Here is a 17,939-nt window from a genome sequence, read left to right as displayed (position 1 = left end):
AGCATTTTTATTACATTTGTAGGTGTTTAAATGGCAAAAATTTAAGAGTTTACTTCGTATCCGTGTGTTTATCTCAAATCTATAAATCGGTGTATTTTACTATTTTGTAAATAAAGTAGGTATTCAATTGCTGTTGGTGACAAAGATACTCAAGTACTTAATAGTGTTAATTAAAGTAACATACCTATACTATATAATGTACAGTTTTTGGTGCTAGGGCGTTATACTGCCTGTTGGTTTCGTTAAAATCATCAAATCTTTTTTCCGCTCTTTTACGCTGATCAAGTGATCAGCTCATCGGTAGATCAAATATATTAGAAGGTACTGGGTTGTGTTGGTGGTCACAATTCAGCTTAAATTCTATGTTAAAAAAGCACGAAAAAATATTTTATACCTATCTTACCTTATTGGTGGAGTTGCTTTTCTCAGTTCGTTTCGCAAGATATAAAATTGCAGTTCTAAAATGTTTTTATGCACATTAATCATTAGCGTATTTCGTAAAAAAAACTTCGTCTGTGAGTTCATTTTGTGTTCTATGTACCTGATTACGATTAGAATGTGTACGGATTTAAAGTACAGTCACCAGTAAATTTTCCGCTTCGACGTGCAAGATGTTATTTGCAGTGACTGTTAATAAGGAATTTTGCGATAAATAAACACTTTACTTCACAACAATCGTTTTTATTTCTACCCATAAATTACATTATAATTTTGTACACGTGGATTTATAGCTAGCTAAGCGGCTGTAACTTTTGCAATAGAATCAATCATGTATAAATTACAGAAGTCTAAATTTTTTTAAATATAATTTTAGCTAATCTGATAATCTCTGGTCCCTTCAGTCATATCTAGACATTGACAGTGTATACATATTTGATTCCTCTATACCGTAAAACGGGGTGAGTAGGTTTCGCGGGGAGAGGTGGGTTATGAATGGGAAGAGAAGGTTTGAGAGGGGGGTGAGAAGGGATTTTAAGGCTACTGCTACAAAAATAATGTATTCTAATTTAAAATGGAGCTATAGTAATACTCATAATAAAAAAAAATCGATCCAACGATCTTCCAAAATCACCTTTGTATGAAAACCCCTCTCACCCCAAATACGAGGCACTACGGGGTGAGGTGGGTTTTCCTCTTTATCGTCAAAGTTATGAAATGGAACTACCCAAAATAAAATAAAAACTAAAATACAAACGTCCGGAACACTTATTATATACACCATTCAGTTTTCTTAGGTAAAAATAAAATGTTATCGAGGTTTGAATTTCAGTTTTGACCCTACTCACCCCATTTTACGGTAGCTATTATTTTTGATTAATTACCTATATTTCATTATATTTTTTGCGATAAATCTAATTCTGATTTTAATGTTGTGAAAAGCATAAATGACTGTACGATTGTGATGAACTGTGGCACATTTGTCCACCGTTTATCAAGAATTACATATTATATGTTCAATTTAGTTATTTCTACAGTTTCAAAACCAAAACAATACGGATAAGTCTTTTATTGTTCTGCGTCTTCTTCATTATTCGTTGGTGTATCCTCAGTATCGTCAGATGGTGTTCCCGCTCTTGAACCTTCAGATCCATATATATTATGCAACTCTTCCAACTTGTAATGTATCTTGACGCCTTTAGTAGTAGTTTTATTTACCTTATTCACGAGCGACTTCGTTTGTTCTTCAAGTCTTTTGAGTCGAAGATCGCGTGCAGCAAATCTGGCTTCATGATCTATTTCTGCTGACGTGGATGGTTCAGGAACACTTTTATCCTCGGATGTTCCTGCTTCCTCGTCTGTTTTCTTTTGATGCATGTCGTGAAGTTTATCTAATTTCGTGCTTATGTCTTCACCGGTTTTAACGGTGTTAGATATGTTATTAACCACTTCTGAACAGCCTTCCTCTAGTTTCTGAAGTCTTTCATCTCTTCTTGCTAGTCTTTCGTCTTGTTGACGTATACTTTCGAGTATACTGGCAGCGTTAATCTCTGGTATATTAGTATTGGTATTAGAGGAAGTTCCTTCAACCACATTCATGTTGGTATTACTCTGACATGAGTCGACAATATTTTCATATAATATGTTTTCTGAATTATTTGTGATTAATTGAGGCGTCATTTCAATATTTTCACTTTTTGTAGGTTCACTAATTACATGTGATTGTTGACTGTTATCAATTTTATTGTCGTCGTTATTTTGTGTTTGCTCTACAATTTCGAATTCTGTACTTATAGGCATCTCCTCTTTTATGATGTCTAATTCCTTAGATTCAATGTTTTCGCTGGTTGAAGGACGATTTAAGAGATGGTCTAATGTACTGTCTATTTGTTTAGACAACTTATCAGTTGCCTGCGTTTTCTTTAATAATGACAAACTATTTTTTTCTAAATTATTTAATCTTTCGTCTTTCTTAGCCAGTCTTTCTGTTTGTTCTTTAATACTTTTAAGAATAGCAGCGGGGTCAATTAAAGGTATATTTGTAGTTGATGTCGGATTAACATCCGGTTTTAAGAGTTTAGTTTGTTTATTGTTGCTAGGTGCATCTTGTTCGGTACTTGTACCTACACAACAATAATCACTGTTACAATAATGTTCAATTCCCGAAGAATCGTCGGTGCATGAGTCGTTTGTTATCTCTCCAACTTCGTCTTCAGTTTCGTCAGCGGCTTTATTATTTGACCGATTTTCACTATTATTAGAGACTGATATAGATGCGTCTAGACCAGAAGTATCATCCTGCGTATCTAATGGCAATTCAGCAACATCTAGCATGTCACTAGCTGGATCCTCTCTTTCTGCCACTAAATTAAAGTCAGCACTAGAATCTAAGATGGCTTCAGCTGACTTCTTATTCTTCTTCTTACACCTCACCAATGGTTCCGTTACATATTCGCTTTCGTCGTTTGATTCTGAAGAATCATCGGATGGTCTTTCATCACTATAACCACTTTCACCTGAATTATTGAATGACGGTGAGTTGGATTTGGTTTTCCTGCTAGTGAATTCAGCTCTAAGTTTTCTCCAGTCACGTTCCGTCTGCGTGTTCTTTTCGCGCGCCTGTTCCCATTTTTCTCTACAATATTCTAACTCATCTTTAAGTTCATTGAGTAGTTTCCTTTTCTGTTGCAATTCATATTTGAGTATTTTTTCATGTGTATGTAGTTGATGGTGATGTCTACGTAGTTTTCCAACAACGTGCCAGGTTTTGCTTAGTTCGGTTGTAACGAGTGACAATCTACGCTCTTGTTCTTCTAAACGAGTCTCCAAATGTACATTTAGTTGTTTCATGCGGTTTACTTCTTTGATGAGTGCCAACTTTTCGACGATTAAATCCTGTAAAAACGGATATTACTTATAGCAATTTGTTATTATAAATAAAAACTTCTTTGGTGATTACTTTTTAATGTGCAGTAAAACATTGACTTGGCTTGATATCAAAACAATTGTATATAGATGTGTTTTATGTGCAGTGGAAAAATTGGGTATTTTTGTTTTAAAGTTCAGTAATCGGGGATTTTATTCTTGGCTTGTGACAGGCAATGACTCATGCTTCTGGGAATTTAGTGTTCAAAATGTACTAATGATCTAATTACTGCTTACCTTTAATCGGATGTACGTCTGACTAACACTTGGCACCAACACTGAGCCAGCTTTAGTTTCAACTGTTTTATAACACGTCTCAACTTTCTCCGAAGTCCCAGATTCGGCTTCACTTTGATGACTTAGAAGCTCCATAAGAACTCTCCAAACTTTGGGCAGATTCTGAACAATTTCTTCAGCTGATGTATTAGGATTTTGAGATTCTGAAATATTCAATATATGATATTAATAGTCAAGCTGTTAAGTCGCAAGACTCGTAATTGGTTTGTATCAGCTATTTTGGATTTCTACATAAAACTTAAATGAATGCGATATCGCCATATAGCCTTAATGACACTTCTACTATATTTGACATATATTTATATGATTATTATGGATGTGACAGGTACCTGACTCTTCACTCTTGACGACTTCCTTTGACTCTTCGTCTGGGACACTTATAGTACCCTCTTCAAATTTATGCATTGCCTCTCCTTCATCCACTTGACTTACAATTTCCAATAACAGTTTGGGCAGAGCCGAAGACGCCTCTGACCCATTATCTCTTTCAGCCATATGCGTCAGAAGACCGTGGTTTTCTTCCAGACGAACGACTAATTTGTCTAAATCTTGTTTAGTTTTATAACCAAGAAGGACTTGGGAGAAAAGCTGGAAAGATGAAATTAGTTACAACATTGATATTTACAAATATTTTTTGCTAAATTCAAATTCAAAAAATAAAAGAGGTGTACCTTGTTAACAGCAGACATTTCCTCTTGCAATCGGCGAGTCTCATCTTGATATGAAGATATTTGTTCTATTTTATTTTCAACCGTCTCTTCTAGATTCGTGACTGTTGTTTCGAGTTCGGTTACTTTAGTTGTAAGTTCTGCGTTTCTGCAAAAAAAAATATTGTGTTTTAATTGTTCTAAAAAAGTTACTTTTTTATTTATTACGATATTATACAGTAAGTTTGTTAATAGGTAGGTAATTAAGTTTCTTATTGTAAACATGTGTTATATCACTCCTGATAGAGTAAATAAATACGACAAAAAAAAGAAGAGAATGGAAGAAGACAGGATGTACCCGATTTACCAACTCCGCATTGCCAAATGCTAATAGGCTATATAGACCTAAAGACTTCAACATACACCATACACTCATTATTGAGATCGTTGAGGCGAAATATGTAGCTCTGGTTTATTTATTTACCTAATAGTTAACGCAGGTGTTTGCAGACAATCCCCCCAAAACATATTACCTAAATAATATGATGCCGCAATAGTCTATATGTATAATATTATCTAACTGTAAGTTTGTTTAGGTCTACTTACTTGTTAGTCTCAGCTTGTTTGAGTTGCTTTTGTTCCTCAAGCTCACGCGCCAGACCTTGTCTAGTGACTTCAGCCAATCGAGCCCGTTCTTCATACAATCCACGAAGCGTCCTAATATTTTGCAACTGTCTCTCATACTCCTGTCTAAGATCCGCAGACAACATATTTGCTTCTCTGTCTGCCAGACTCTGTTCTATTTCACGTAGTTTATCTTTCAACTGAAATTTAAAAAACAACTATTAACCTGTCGTTAGTTTGCAATAAATGCTTTTGACTTTTGTGTTAATTTTAGTCTACTTTCATTTGTTTGTGCTTCATTTGCGTCAACTCTCTTAATTAACTCGATTATGTCGTCTAGATACTATTTTAATGTTCTAACAAGTGTGCATTAGAGAATCAAACTGTATTTATTGCCCGTAAGCTAAGTTGGCGGCTTGACAAGATCCTGTGCCAGCGAACTGCGTCGACGTTGATGCGACGCCGGTCCGTGACTGCCTCGGGTCGTTGTCTCCTTCGAGCCCTATATAGCTGATTAATATCTTTCGTGTTTTGTTTAATTCCATATTGGGCATTCTAAAGATGTTTTAAACAACAGCAAATCTCTACAGTAAGCCTCCTCTCATTTATACAAGAGATGGACCTATAGAGTGTAGATCCGCACTACTTAACTTAGGGTTTTCACACACATCATTTTTCGCAGATATAGGTATGATGGTTTCCTCATTTTGTTTTCCTTACTTATCTAATGGCATTACAGTCACTGGTTACCTATAACTAGACTGGTTATAATTACAAAAAGTTAAACTAATCAATATAATTGTTTTCCTTGCAAATAATAGTTATTTGTACAACAAGAGATCAAAATTTGATATTTCTTCGAGTGCTTATTTTGAGTCCCGTGCAAGCGAAAGATTCTATAATTCTCGCTACGCTCGTGAATCTAATTTAGAATCTTGAGCGTAGTAAGGGACTCAAAAGCGCACGAGATGTAAATAACTTTGATCTCGTGTAGTTCACAAAACTTTTCACCTCAGCAGTGAGAACATATTGGAGAACCCGAAAAATGTATTCCTTCTTCATCACTTACCTCTATTCACTCATGTTTTCTTAAGATATGCCAATAATTACATTTTCACCTCAGCATCTCGAACAAGGGTACTTTGCTACTTAAAAACAGTGAGCAAACTCGAATTTTGCTCACTGAGTGAGCAAAATCGCATTTTGCTCATTTTGTCTCACTCGGTGAGCAAAATGCGATTTTGCTCACTGTTTTTAAGTAGCAAAGTACCCTTGTTCGAGCTGCTGAGGTGAAAAATAAATAGATTTCACAAGGTCTAGAAAACTTGTTGGTAGGAGCCGGTGTTCGAACCCACGATCAACGCATGCATTTCCGGGCAACTACTTTGATTGCGCAATGCCAGATAAAACAAAATGGTCGTCTCAATACCAGTATTATCTGTCAGTAAACTAAGCAGACCAAAATAATTGCTGAAGTGGGAATGGGCCGGCCATATCTGTCGAAGGGATGACGACCAATGGGGCCAGCGAGTACCAATCTGGAGATCTCGAATGGGAAGCCGAAGAGACGGAAAACCACGAGCCAGATGGTAGCAGCACAGAGAGTCAGTGGAAATAATTTCTAAACATAAACATTGCAGTCGACATAGTCGCCAAACTTGCTTCCTGACATTCAATCTACAATGTGATTTATTATACCTACATCGTACTTTACTATCGTTTGATCTCGCCAAATATAAGGTTCAGGTCTTCCTAATGTTCTGTCTACTGTGACATTGATATGATATATTAGACAGTAGACAATACCTTGTAATCATTTTAATTACGTGTAGCATTTGAAGTACGAACATCATATGAAGAACGCATGTTATGCAGCTCGATGACGCTCGATGTAGTTATTGCCTAACACAAGGCCAGGCTGGGTTCCGTAACATTACGACTTACGAGTACTAAATGGAACCTGGTGAAAGAACTTTGTCGAAGCATAGACAAAAAATACTTATTCTTTTTGGTCAAATTGAGGTTATCGAATAGTAAGGAATCTCTCACTAATTGTTAGTTTGACAAGGTTCCATCACCGTTCGACTGTTCTAATTTGCAGAGGGTACTTACCTCATTCAGCTGTTGTTCTCGGAGATTGATCATAGTTTTGCTGACTGTAATCACTTCTTTCAGTGCGTTTATATGCTTGATAGAATCCGTGTTCTGAGCGTTTAAATCAGCTATTTCTGAATAAGCATGCTGCAGAGAAACATTTGTATCAGCAAGATCTCGTCTCAGCTTGTTATTGCTAGACTTGAGTGCTTCAAATTCTTCTGCCATACTTGCTATAGCTCCACTGAGCTCTGATAATTCATCAGAAGCCTTATACTTTTCTGGGATTTCTATATTATTCGCAGTCAACAAATCCCTTAGCATTCTGTTGTTTTCTTGTAAGGCTAATTTAGCCTTATTGGCATCCTCTAAAGATTTTTCTAGCTGCTCCTTTTCTGCTCTATGCCGGGCCAGGATTAACTTTCTTTGTTCCCGTTTTAAGCTCAGTTGTTTTCTAAACTCGTCCATTTCTTCTTCTTTGGCCTTGACACGCGCTTCGTCATCATCAACGGTGTCATGGAACTCATGGGCGTCTTCAAACGGGGTATTACTGTCGCTCATTGTTTCACTTTCACTAATGACGTCTGTGGCTCCTTCCCTTGCCGAGTAAGTACTGAACGCGTTTCCCATTTTGGGACACTTTTATAAACAAGTCGCGTGCTAATCAAGGATGCATGACTGTAATATAGGATACTTATAGGTAACGTGCGATGTGTTTTTCACGAGACAAAGAAGTGTCGACTATTGAATCAAAACGAGTGTACGGTGTGGCAGTGGCTGCCCGAAATAGATCGCCCGTCAGCTCTGGTAGTGTATTCTTGTTCGCTGCGCGTGAGCTACTCTAGTTTTTCGAATAACCAGTCTAACACTACCTCGAGATTTGTATCAAACATGCGTAGACGAGGAGCTCTCATAGTGGGTCTCCTGAGCAGCGTCCGGTAGGAAATTGGAATAACTCCTTAGTCTGCTATTTTCAAATCGCGCAGTTACATCGCCACGAGCGAACCCAGCGCAAATCCGGCATCTGGCTTCGTAAAGTTGACAGAGATCCAGAGGTTAGATTATAATAGATAGGTAATCAGAAAGGAGCAAATGTTAGGAAAATATGCAGCTTGAACAGCTATATATGCAGCGTCCGATTCACTTCGACGAATTTCTGTCGATATTTTATTTTTAATCGTGATATTTTTAAGATGACTGTGGGTTCGATTTAGAGCGTACAAAACGCGTGTGATACAAGAAATACAGTCATAGTAAAAGGTCGTTTATTATACCGTTAGATAATACTTTCACATTTTTTGTACTTACCTACACAAAATAGTTTATTTAATCTTTAACCATATTGAAAACTACGTTGAATGAAAATAAAAGACTATATATATAGAGAATCAAAAGTATTCGATTTTTCTTTCATCTAAGCTGTATAGGTACATACACTTTTGAACATTTAACGTGCTGTAGTATACCTAATATTGTTGATTGTATTTCCACACACTCTTAAAGCTCTACAAAACAAGATGTTTCTAGAAATGATCGTACCTATCTACCTATTTAGGTACAGGACCATAAATTTAGACTAAAGGCACCAGTATAACACTTTTTACCGAGAAATTAAGAAAAAATCTAAGGTTTAAATTAAAGGTTTCATCCGATTAGAAAAATTGTACCTAAAAAAAGAATGGCGATAGGGAAGCGGATTAGATTTCGGACTTTATATTTAATTTAAATAAGTTATTAAAACAAATAACAACTAAAATATATTTTACAGTACATATGGGGCTACTTTTCCGCACTAGTGCGTAAAACGTACTAGAGACAAACCAAAGAAAGTCTGCAGCGCAATAATTTGACATCGAATTAAAAAACTACATATGGCAATGTTTTTTAAGCAGTCAGTAAACGTCATGCACTATGGTATGTGTTTGTCAAAATCGTTTAAATATTCATTGTGTTTTGTGATGAACGGAATAAACATGGTGAAACCTTACAAAACCGGCGTGCGGGAGTTACTTTTCCGCATGACGAATAATTTTACACTTGTAAAAAGTCAGCACGAGGCGATTCAAGCTGAAAAACGACAATGTTTACAAAATTTGGAGTTGATGACGGGTAAGTGGAATGAAACATCTTAATACTTCACCATATGTACCTACTTAGATAATATAATATTGGTTTAGACTAAGGTTTCACAGCAAATTAAACACACCTAATAGGTATAGGCATACTTATGAACTTCCTCTAACATTTCGAGAAACTCATTGGTACTAGCCGGGTTTTGAGCTCGAACCCACAACCTCCATGCTTATGCTCACGGCATGGGTACCTACTAGTTAAAGCTAAAATTAATTTTTAATATATGTTTATTGTTTTAATGGTTTATTTCGTTTTTCCGAAAACTTTAGTTCGCAAATTGCGGGCAATTTCTCTGTCAATCTAATTACGCCTTAATGGGAGTAAAAGAGAAAGATGCTCGCATATTGAGAACTTCGGTGTTCGCGGTAGGCCCTCTGTACCTATTTCCCGCTGTCGCGGATATTACAAAAGCTTATTAATTTTGATGAAGCCAAATGTCACATTCTCCCAATATTATTTATCAATATTAGTATACATATGTCTACATATTAATAGTGACATCTATTGTTGGAATGAAATTTATTTTACCATAAAAATTAAGCTGTGCATACAGCTTAATTTTTTCATAGACGGTAAATATGGTAGAAATTTCACAAGTATCAAGACTATTTCATCCATTTTCTGTGGTGTTGTCGCATACTGATTTTTAAAAACTACTTTTAATCTAGCGCTGCAGACTTTCTTTGGTTTGTCTCTAACTGTAAAACGTTGTTCGATACACGTGCGAATAGGTAATTCGCAACTCGTGTCGATTTAAAACACTCCCTTCGGTCGTGTTTTAATTTATCGCCACTCGTTTCGAATTTTCTCTTTTTCGCACTTGTATCGAAAATAACTATTTTCTTCCCTGCTAGGAGGGATCAAGTGTTCTAGCACACTATTATTACATTTTTTTGCACATTATTTTTTTATAGCTGGTCAACCAAATCTTGTCAGTAAAAAAAGGCGCGAAATTCAAATTTTCTATGGGACGATATCCCTTCGCGCCTACATTTTTCAAATTTGCCGCCTTTTTCTACTGACAAGATCTGCTTGACCAGGGATCGGAACCGGTTTTTTGCAAAAACATCGAAATAACCATATGTTTCGAATTATTTTATACTCGAAATGTAGGACTCAGTTATGTGTTTAGGTAACGACTTCGTATTATTAGATTGCCCAATTAGAAATGAAGTAATTAGCAAAGAACGAAAAAATACCGTTTCCGTTCCCATACAAAAAATACCGGTATCCGATCCCTGTGCTTGACCATCTATAGCTTAAATAATCTGTTTAAGCATCAGATTGTGTCGTCAACACTAAGATTTTTTTATTTTCCTCATAGTTGATGTGGAAAGCAGTGTGTCACACGGTATCAAAATTATTTCGTCTCGGGCGTTAACACTTGAATCCCTCATTCAGGATTCAATGTTTGATTCAATGTACCTACACCTACGCCCTTGACGGAAATATATTATCATTTTGATTCCTTGTAACACAAACTACTAAAATAACTTGCTTGGTATAAACAATGGTATAAAATAAAAAATCGGGCTTTTCGAAATTTGTTTTCCCGCCATGGCTTGTCAGTTGGGCTGGGTTACCAGTTTTTTCAGTCCAAAACAGCCGAGTAGAGTGTCGATGTCGTCTAAATAAACGAAACTTTTTTGCTCACATTACAGTATCATGTTTTTTTTATATAAATACTATTTGGCTTATTGGCTTATTTAATACTATTTAAATTAAATTTAACACGAAATTAAAATTAACCAAAATACAAAAACAGCGATTTAAACTGAAGCCTAAATAGTTTTGTATCTGCCGTGGCCGGGTTCGTTCGGAACTTGCGTCAAGTCAACCGCGTCATGTCGGGCTACGTCAATTTTACGCAGAAGCAGAAGTGTTTATTGGGAAAACTAAAAAATCTTTTCCCAAATAATACCTATAATTAAAGTTAAAACCCTAATTCTGCGAGATAGTTGGTTTCTAGTCATAGTTATTGTAATCACTTATCGGCAGTTTGCGCTAACTAGTAAATATTTCACGTTATATGTCAAGCAAGATCGATTGATTTTTATTTTATTTTGTTTTATAAAAGTGGCTTATTGATAAAATAGCTAATGAAATCACTTAAAGTGTGACGTCGCTCGGTTCCTCAACGATTTGGACATGCGATAATGAGAAGTAGAATTCGCTAGATGAGTGATGGATGAGTGCATTAAGGGCTCCCCTTGTAAGGTAAAATCCTGCCGTCTCTGCTGCCTTCCTCTTCGGCTGTACCGTAGCAGACCTCTCTTTATAGATTGCCAGAATTTTATCAATATCTTTGCATTATTCGCCTTATATCATAGAAAAAATCGATGTTTCTAGTGCTATGGTATATGGATTTCTTTACCAATTAAATTGCCTTTATGATTTATTACTCTATCCTGATTTATTCTTCAAATTTTAACTTATTATTATGTTCAAGGGGAGGTATTTAAAATTAATTAACTGATATAAATCTTGACTAATATGTAGAAACTAGTTGTCAAAATTCAGTTTTAAGTATAATTAGTACTAACTAAATGCACTGCTTTTCTTTTTAATTTGCGTTTAATTTATTTTTTAATGTTCCAAAATTCTTCTACATTCTGTATGTAGATGTTTGTTTGTGTTTTATTATTTTGATGTATCCCAACGGTCCGTAGGAGTGTGATGATGTGGACGATGGGCAGCTTGGGGCGGAAGTGGAGCACCTGCGGCAGCATTTAGCTGAGCGGGACTCTCATATCGTTGCCTTGGAGGCTGAGTTTGTCAAGTCTACCAGCCGAGTTAAAGATCTTGATGAGCAACTGCATACTTGGAGAGAGAAATATGAAAGGTTAGTAAAATAACAGTTGAATTAACTTTAATATTCATTTTGTAAAAACCGAACTCATAAACTAAACCATAAAGTGATGAAGCCCTCCAGTGGTAAACGCCGGATTTGAACAGCATCTTTAGCTAACCAGGTACAGTCGCTGTCAGATATATCAGAGCGGCCAAGGTGCTCACAAATATCTGAACACGCCTCTATTGTCAAGGCGTTAGAGTGCGTGTTCAGATATTTTGAGCACCTCGGGCGCTCTGATAAGTATATCTGATGGCGACTGTACCCAGTTAATTTCTTTACTGCATATTTCAGATTGAATGATTCCCACAAAAGGGTGCAGAAACTAAATCAGGTTTTGGAAGACAAATTGCTGCAAATGGTTGACAAAATGAAGGGTGAGAAGAGCCAGCTGACCAAAGACATAGCCACTTTGTCAGTAAGGCTTGCTGAATCCAAGCACAACTTCAGCATGCTGCAGAAGGAAAATGTGAGTTAAAAGGTGTACACTAATGTTATGAATAATATGCATGAATATGTTCAGAAGGGATTCAACCCTAATACAAATATCTATCTATCTGTAAGTCCTTTTATCTTGAGTAAGAGACTAGAGACACTTACGGCGTTAATCATAAACGTCTGCTAAGTTAATCAGCTGACAATCGTCATTTGTCCCTCTATGGCATAACGACAGATAAGGACAAACGGACGGATGATCATCAACTGATTAAGTTAGCAGCCGTTTATGAATAACGCCATTAGTGTATAATCTATGTAGAGAGATCTAGAGTATATTCATAAGTGCTTGTTGCTAGGCCTACATGGATAAAGTATATTTTGACTTTGACTATGCAGTGTGCTGCTGAGCATAGGCCTCGTCTACAAAATTACAAATATGGTTAATTTTTAAGTTAAACCACAACAAAGGCATAGTTCCCACAGTATTCCACACACTTTCTGGACAACAAAGTAGTGAGGGCTTGGAACAAACTCCCTGATGATGCTTCGGCATAAAATGTGAACCAATTTAAAATAAAAAAATACCTATAAATAAAAATAAAAATATATATACAATCTACTTGTCAATGATTAGTACGATTACTGGATACAGGTAATATGAGTTTTCGTAACTGCCTGCCTGCTTATTACATAATAAATTAATAATAAAGGTGGTGCATAGTCGGAGCCTGGTTCCATTTTGACTTTGCTGTTTGCTAACCTGCAAGAGGCACTCTGAAGTTATGAGTGTGAAATATAATTAATTGTTGAAATGTCACCTGTGCAAATAAAAGTACAGTTGCCATTTAAAACTCGTTAGCCTTGCAATAACAATAAGTTATAAACATATACATATGTAATAGAAAACGTAATAAATTTATGTGATAAAAGTATCACTGATACCACCCTCGTAGTCGCAAGATGATATACAAGAAAAATGTTTTTAAAATGTGCATCGTTATATATAACAATCTCCCGGAGGAACTAAAGCTGCTAGAGGGAAACACTTTTAAACGCAGTTTGACTAACAGGCTCTCAGAACGTTGTTTTTACAGCGTAAAGTCGTATCTCGAATACCAGCAATATTCAAATTAGTGATATTTAGTTATTAATTGTATTGTGATATGCCTATTATGTAATATTTTTTTTCAATTATTTCAATTTGACATTTTATATTTATTTAAACTTATGATTATAATGATGAATTTGCACGCTTGCATGCAAGCTAGGTACATGATATGTAACACTATATATTGTAACATCCCCATACTGTATCAATGTAAATAAATAATTTCTGATTCTGATAATGATAATGGACTCATTCACAAAATCAATTATGTATTTGGTAACAAAGCAGCCCAAATTATCAGTACATCTAATAATAGTTGTCGAGCCAATAAGTCATGTTAGAGATCATGACAAAGTACAGATCAGGGATGTTGCGGATGCAGATTTTTTGACATCCGCGGATGCGGATGCAGATGCGGATATTTAAAGGCTCACATCCGCGGATGCGGATGCGGATGCGGATCTCAAAATTAGTTACTTAGAAAACGTCAAATATTTCATTTTTAGTATTTTTTTATTTAAAAAAAAAAACGAAAAGTTTAGTATTTGAGCAAGAATATAGATGCGTTATATTTAATAAACAGTAACTTGGCCGATTTTTCTGGATCTAGACGATTTCGTTATAGGTAATGACGAAATTACCTAGCACTTACGCCGCAGCTAAGACGTTCCTGTACCGTCTTCTTTGACATCCGCATCCGCATAAGCCCGCATCGATTTTATGCGGATGCGGATGCAGATGCGGATGTTGAAAATAATGCGGAAGTTCCGCGGTTGCGGATGCGGATGCGGATGTTCGCAACATCCCTGGTACAGATGTGCAAGTTGCGGAAAGTTTCCATAAAATTATAAATTCTCGGAAATTTCATGAAACTTTCACTAGGAGTTATGGGAAATTTAAATTTAAAATTGGAAAGTTTCAATTCTCATACAAAAATGTAAGAAATTTTCCGAATTTTTCCTACGTTAAATTTCCGAAACATTTCGCAATTTTGGAAGGTTTCCTTAGGCGCATCAGTATGACAAAGTAATGACACATCTAAATTAAAGGTCTGATTATTTGATTTTTATAATTTCAGGAAAGATACAAAAACGATATGAATCTAGCAATCCAACTACTACAGTGCAAGCCTGACAACTTTGTATCCCAAAAACTGGACAATGTAAGTAAAACATGTTGACTCTACATCGAATGTTGAAAAATACACATTGTATTTCTTATCAGCCATGGCTCTTGATCATTTTGTTTTGTTTTCAGCTCCCTGTAGATACACAAACCCGGGTGTCACAATATGTCATGTCGAAAACATCCAAGCCATCCAGCTCGACCCAGTCAAGAAACGGTAACGAACTAGACACTTTTGATGCAAGTGAGTACGAATTTAATATTTCCGCATCGCTGATGTCTAAAATTCTTGAGGATAGTATTCAGGATACCGTATCGAAACACTGTGATACATGTATATGCATGAAATCACAGAGCAAACCCTTCTGCTACAACGAGAGCTACTATTCTGTCGCCACGCAAACATTTCTGAGCGGAGATATGAAGAATTCCCTATGCTTGAATTGCAATTCGGAAATTAAATCTGTTCATTCCAATTTAAGCTTCCGAAGTGCTTCACCACACGCTATTAAACTGGTAAATGAAAAATTAGTAGGTCAAGGCGCGCCAGGGCCTTATATTGTACCTCAACCTATCGCGGAACAGCTGAAAGTCGTCCCTGTTATCAATGAGGCGTCTAACATAAGCTATATTATTAACGAAACACCTAAAGCAGATGATAAAGTCCAACTCTTGCCAAATGATGAGAAAAATATCCCACCTATTGATACTAGTGATCTAAAGCAGTTGAGAAAGAATACCATGAACATGGAACCGGCGGTTCATCATAAGCTCTGTGATCGCACGAGAACTTCCATTTCTAGCAAGAAAAGTAGTGTTCACAGTATTGGCAATGAGGAAATTATGAAGGAATTATCAAACTCTAAAGACATTACTAAAGATATCAAACCAATTAATGAGAATCGGTCGCTCGAGAACTATAATGTGAGAAAAAACTCCTTGGGTTCAATGGGGGCTGTTAGTAGAACTTCTTCTGTAGCTAAATCTACAGTCAGCACTCATAAGTATAACACTCAAGTGGGTCCCGGCCCTCGGTTTTGCCATTTGCGAATGCAAGCCGGCTCCAAAAATATTCTCTTAGATAATGCGCAGCCTGACGTGCCCCCCGTCTTATACCGAAGGCAAAGTAAATGCAATGAAAACTCTATCTTTAAAGATCTGAATGATGGTATGGAGAATTTTATGGATATAGATAGAACCCCAGATGAAAAAGAGGATGCTAAAAATGATAATGTAGTAGTAGAAAGCACGCTCATAGACGTTCACGTCGATAACAATGCCAAAGAATGCAATACGAGTGTGAAGAGTCCTATTATAAATCCTGTGCTATTGAATGTTTCTTCATCGCCTCTACAACCATTAAAGACGCATACTTTCTCCAACAGTTCCGAAAACAATAACAATAAATCTCAAAGTGTTGATAGTCAGCAAAATGTTTCAGAAACAGATAATATTCTAAATGAGTTTAATGCAGATATGAAAAATATGCAAAACAATAACATTGACGCTATAAACACAAATGATAATGGTAATAAACTAGACGTCCTATCGCCAGCAGAGAGTCAGGACGTCAAAATATTTAACTTCGATCGTTACGAGCAGAATAAACTCTCCAATTTACATACCAGGTCTTTGAGAAAGATCGATTTGTCGCAACTTCATTCCATTGAAAGCACAAGAATATCTAAAGACTTCCGGCCGTTGGATAATCATCAACATCAAGTCCCAAAGCACGAGAAAAAAACAGAACACATTCCACCCAAGTCAGTACTGCCCGCTGTAGTTAACGTGTATCCAAACTTAACCCAGACTCATTTGAAAGTGAATGAAATTACGAAAGTGTTCACGAACGAACAAAGCACAAGCTCGCTTTCTAGCGACGATAGTGCTGCTTTATTGCAAAAGCAGCAGTTGCTTAGAGTAGCAGAATGGGTTGAAAAGAATTTAGAGCAGCAAAATAATCTAAACGATCCTTTGGAAGATGATGTCGCGTATAATAATAGCGTGATGAGAAGGGATAGTAAGCTGAGCAGACTTTCGGAGACGCTAAATGAATTGGCACTCAATATGCCACACCCAGTGAGCAAATATTCCAAGTCATTCACTAGAGATGGTCTCAACAACTGGGTTCGCAACTCAGTAGCTCATAATGATAATGCTGAAAAAAGGCACGCGCCTAATCCAAAGGCAAATATCGGCAAGGAAACAAGTTTCCCAGTTGAGAGTGGTGACGCTACAGTTACAGAAGTCAATGATAATTCTAAAGTCAGACGTAACGCTAGCGATTTCGACGTCGGTAAAGAGTTGCGAAATGCCTTAAAGTCTAAGGACAGAGAGATAACGGCTGAAGAATTAGCGCGAATGGAATATAATGTCAAGAAGTTTTTACTGAGCGGCCCGCACTGGACGAATGAGGCTACAGGCCGTAGCCGACGCACCAGCAGCAAAACCGAGACTGATGTATAATTCCGATGTAGATAGTTTGATACATTCCATGTTCAACTTTCTTGTGTGTTGGATGGACATTCCATATTTTGTCATACCATCCGGAAATCTGTTAAATGTTTGTGAAAGGAAACTATACTAAGTCTATTTCATTTTAGAGACTGGAAATGGATAAGATGATTTGAGATCTTAAAATGAAATAATACTTATTGTATTTCTCTGTCAGTGGCATACTTTGCCGTTTATTTAGGCTATTGATGCGTAGATCTGAGGATCACCTCTGCACATAGTAATATGACGTAGTTCGTTTTAGTAGCTCGGTCTTTGTCATGCTTGTTAATCATTTGCCTGTTCTAAATACATTTGTTACGGCACTTCTTTGTGCAAATATATGACGAATTGAAATGCAGCATTAGACGATAAAATTGCAGAACTAAGTAACAACATTTCTCTATTATAAATAATCTAAATAGTTTCTGATTTTCATTGTAAAAGTCGAGGATATTTTCGTAATAAGTTTGATTTTATAGTGTGGATAGAGAAATGGTTTCGTATCTATCCGATCAGATTGATATCAAATGGCAGTTATTCGACTAAGAATGTACTTTTAGGTACCTTTACACGATTTTATGGCCTAGAGGCATTTTTCATAAGCACAAACTCGGTGTGGTTACGCATTTTTTTTGTAAAGTCTCTATGACTAACCGACAAGAATGAGATTAGTTCCATATTATTTGCAAATGAGCAAATGTCATCAAAATTACTAAATTAACACAAAGTACCTAATACCAAATTTGAGCTCATTTGGAAGCAT

At 36.3% G+C, this 17,939-nt stretch overlaps 2 protein-coding genes across 2 annotated transcripts; one reads left to right on the top strand and one right to left on the bottom strand.

The window, feature by feature from the left end:
• Positions 1-1,470: 1,470 nt before the first annotated feature.
• On the bottom strand, positions 1,471-7,897 carry LOC134653514 (putative leucine-rich repeat-containing protein DDB_G0290503). The gene is made up of 6 exons (XM_063508884.1): positions 7,044-7,897; positions 4,914-5,131; positions 4,332-4,476; positions 3,990-4,248; positions 3,601-3,803; positions 1,471-3,333 (listed from the first exon to the last, which is right to left on the bottom strand). The coding sequence occupies exons 1-6, from the start codon at positions 7,653-7,655 to the stop codon at positions 1,507-1,509; spliced, it is 3,264 nt and encodes a 1,087-aa protein (XP_063364954.1). The 5' UTR covers positions 7,656-7,897; the 3' UTR covers positions 1,471-1,506.
• Positions 7,898-10,994: 3,097 nt separating this feature from the next.
• LOC134653513 (uncharacterized protein MAL13P1.304) lies at positions 10,995-17,803 on the top strand. The gene is made up of 5 exons (XM_063508883.1): positions 10,995-11,375; positions 11,828-12,000; positions 12,304-12,478; positions 14,634-14,717; positions 14,813-17,803. Exons 1-5 carry the CDS (start codon positions 11,343-11,345, stop codon positions 17,144-17,146), a joined length of 2,799 nt encoding a protein of 932 aa, XP_063364953.1. The 5' UTR covers positions 10,995-11,342; the 3' UTR covers positions 17,147-17,803.
• Positions 17,804-17,939: the final 136 nt, after the last annotated feature.

The sequence above is a fragment of the Cydia amplana genome, chromosome 13 (genome assembly GCF_948474715.1).
Source record: "Cydia amplana chromosome 13, ilCydAmpl1.1, whole genome shotgun sequence".
In the NCBI taxonomy this organism is placed as follows: Eukaryota; Metazoa; Arthropoda; class Insecta; order Lepidoptera; family Tortricidae; genus Cydia; species Cydia amplana.
Note: the sequence above shows the minus strand (reverse complement) of the source record. Positions and strands in the feature narration are given on the sequence as shown.

Coding starts and splice junctions, on each gene's coding strand:
- LOC134653514 (XM_063508884.1), bottom strand. CDS start 7,655: ATGGGAAACGCGTTCAGTACTTACTCGGCAAGGGAAGGAGCCACAGAC. Junction 3,804..3,989: donor CGTCAAGAGTGAAGAGTCAG/GTACCTGTCACA, acceptor TGAATATTTCAG/AATCTCAAAATCCTAATACA. Junction 3,334..3,600: donor AGACGTACATCCGATTAAAG/GTAAGCAGTAAT, acceptor CCGTTTTTACAG/GATTTAATCGTCGAAAAGTT.
- LOC134653513 (XM_063508883.1), top strand. CDS start 11,343: ATGGATGAGTGCATTAAGGGCTCCCCTTGTAAG. Junction 12,479..14,633: donor GCATGCTGCAGAAGGAAAAT/GTGAGTTAAAAG, acceptor TTATAATTTCAG/GAAAGATACAAAAACGATAT. Junction 14,718..14,812: donor TATCCCAAAAACTGGACAAT/GTAAGTAAAACA, acceptor TTTTGTTTTCAG/CTCCCTGTAGATACACAAAC.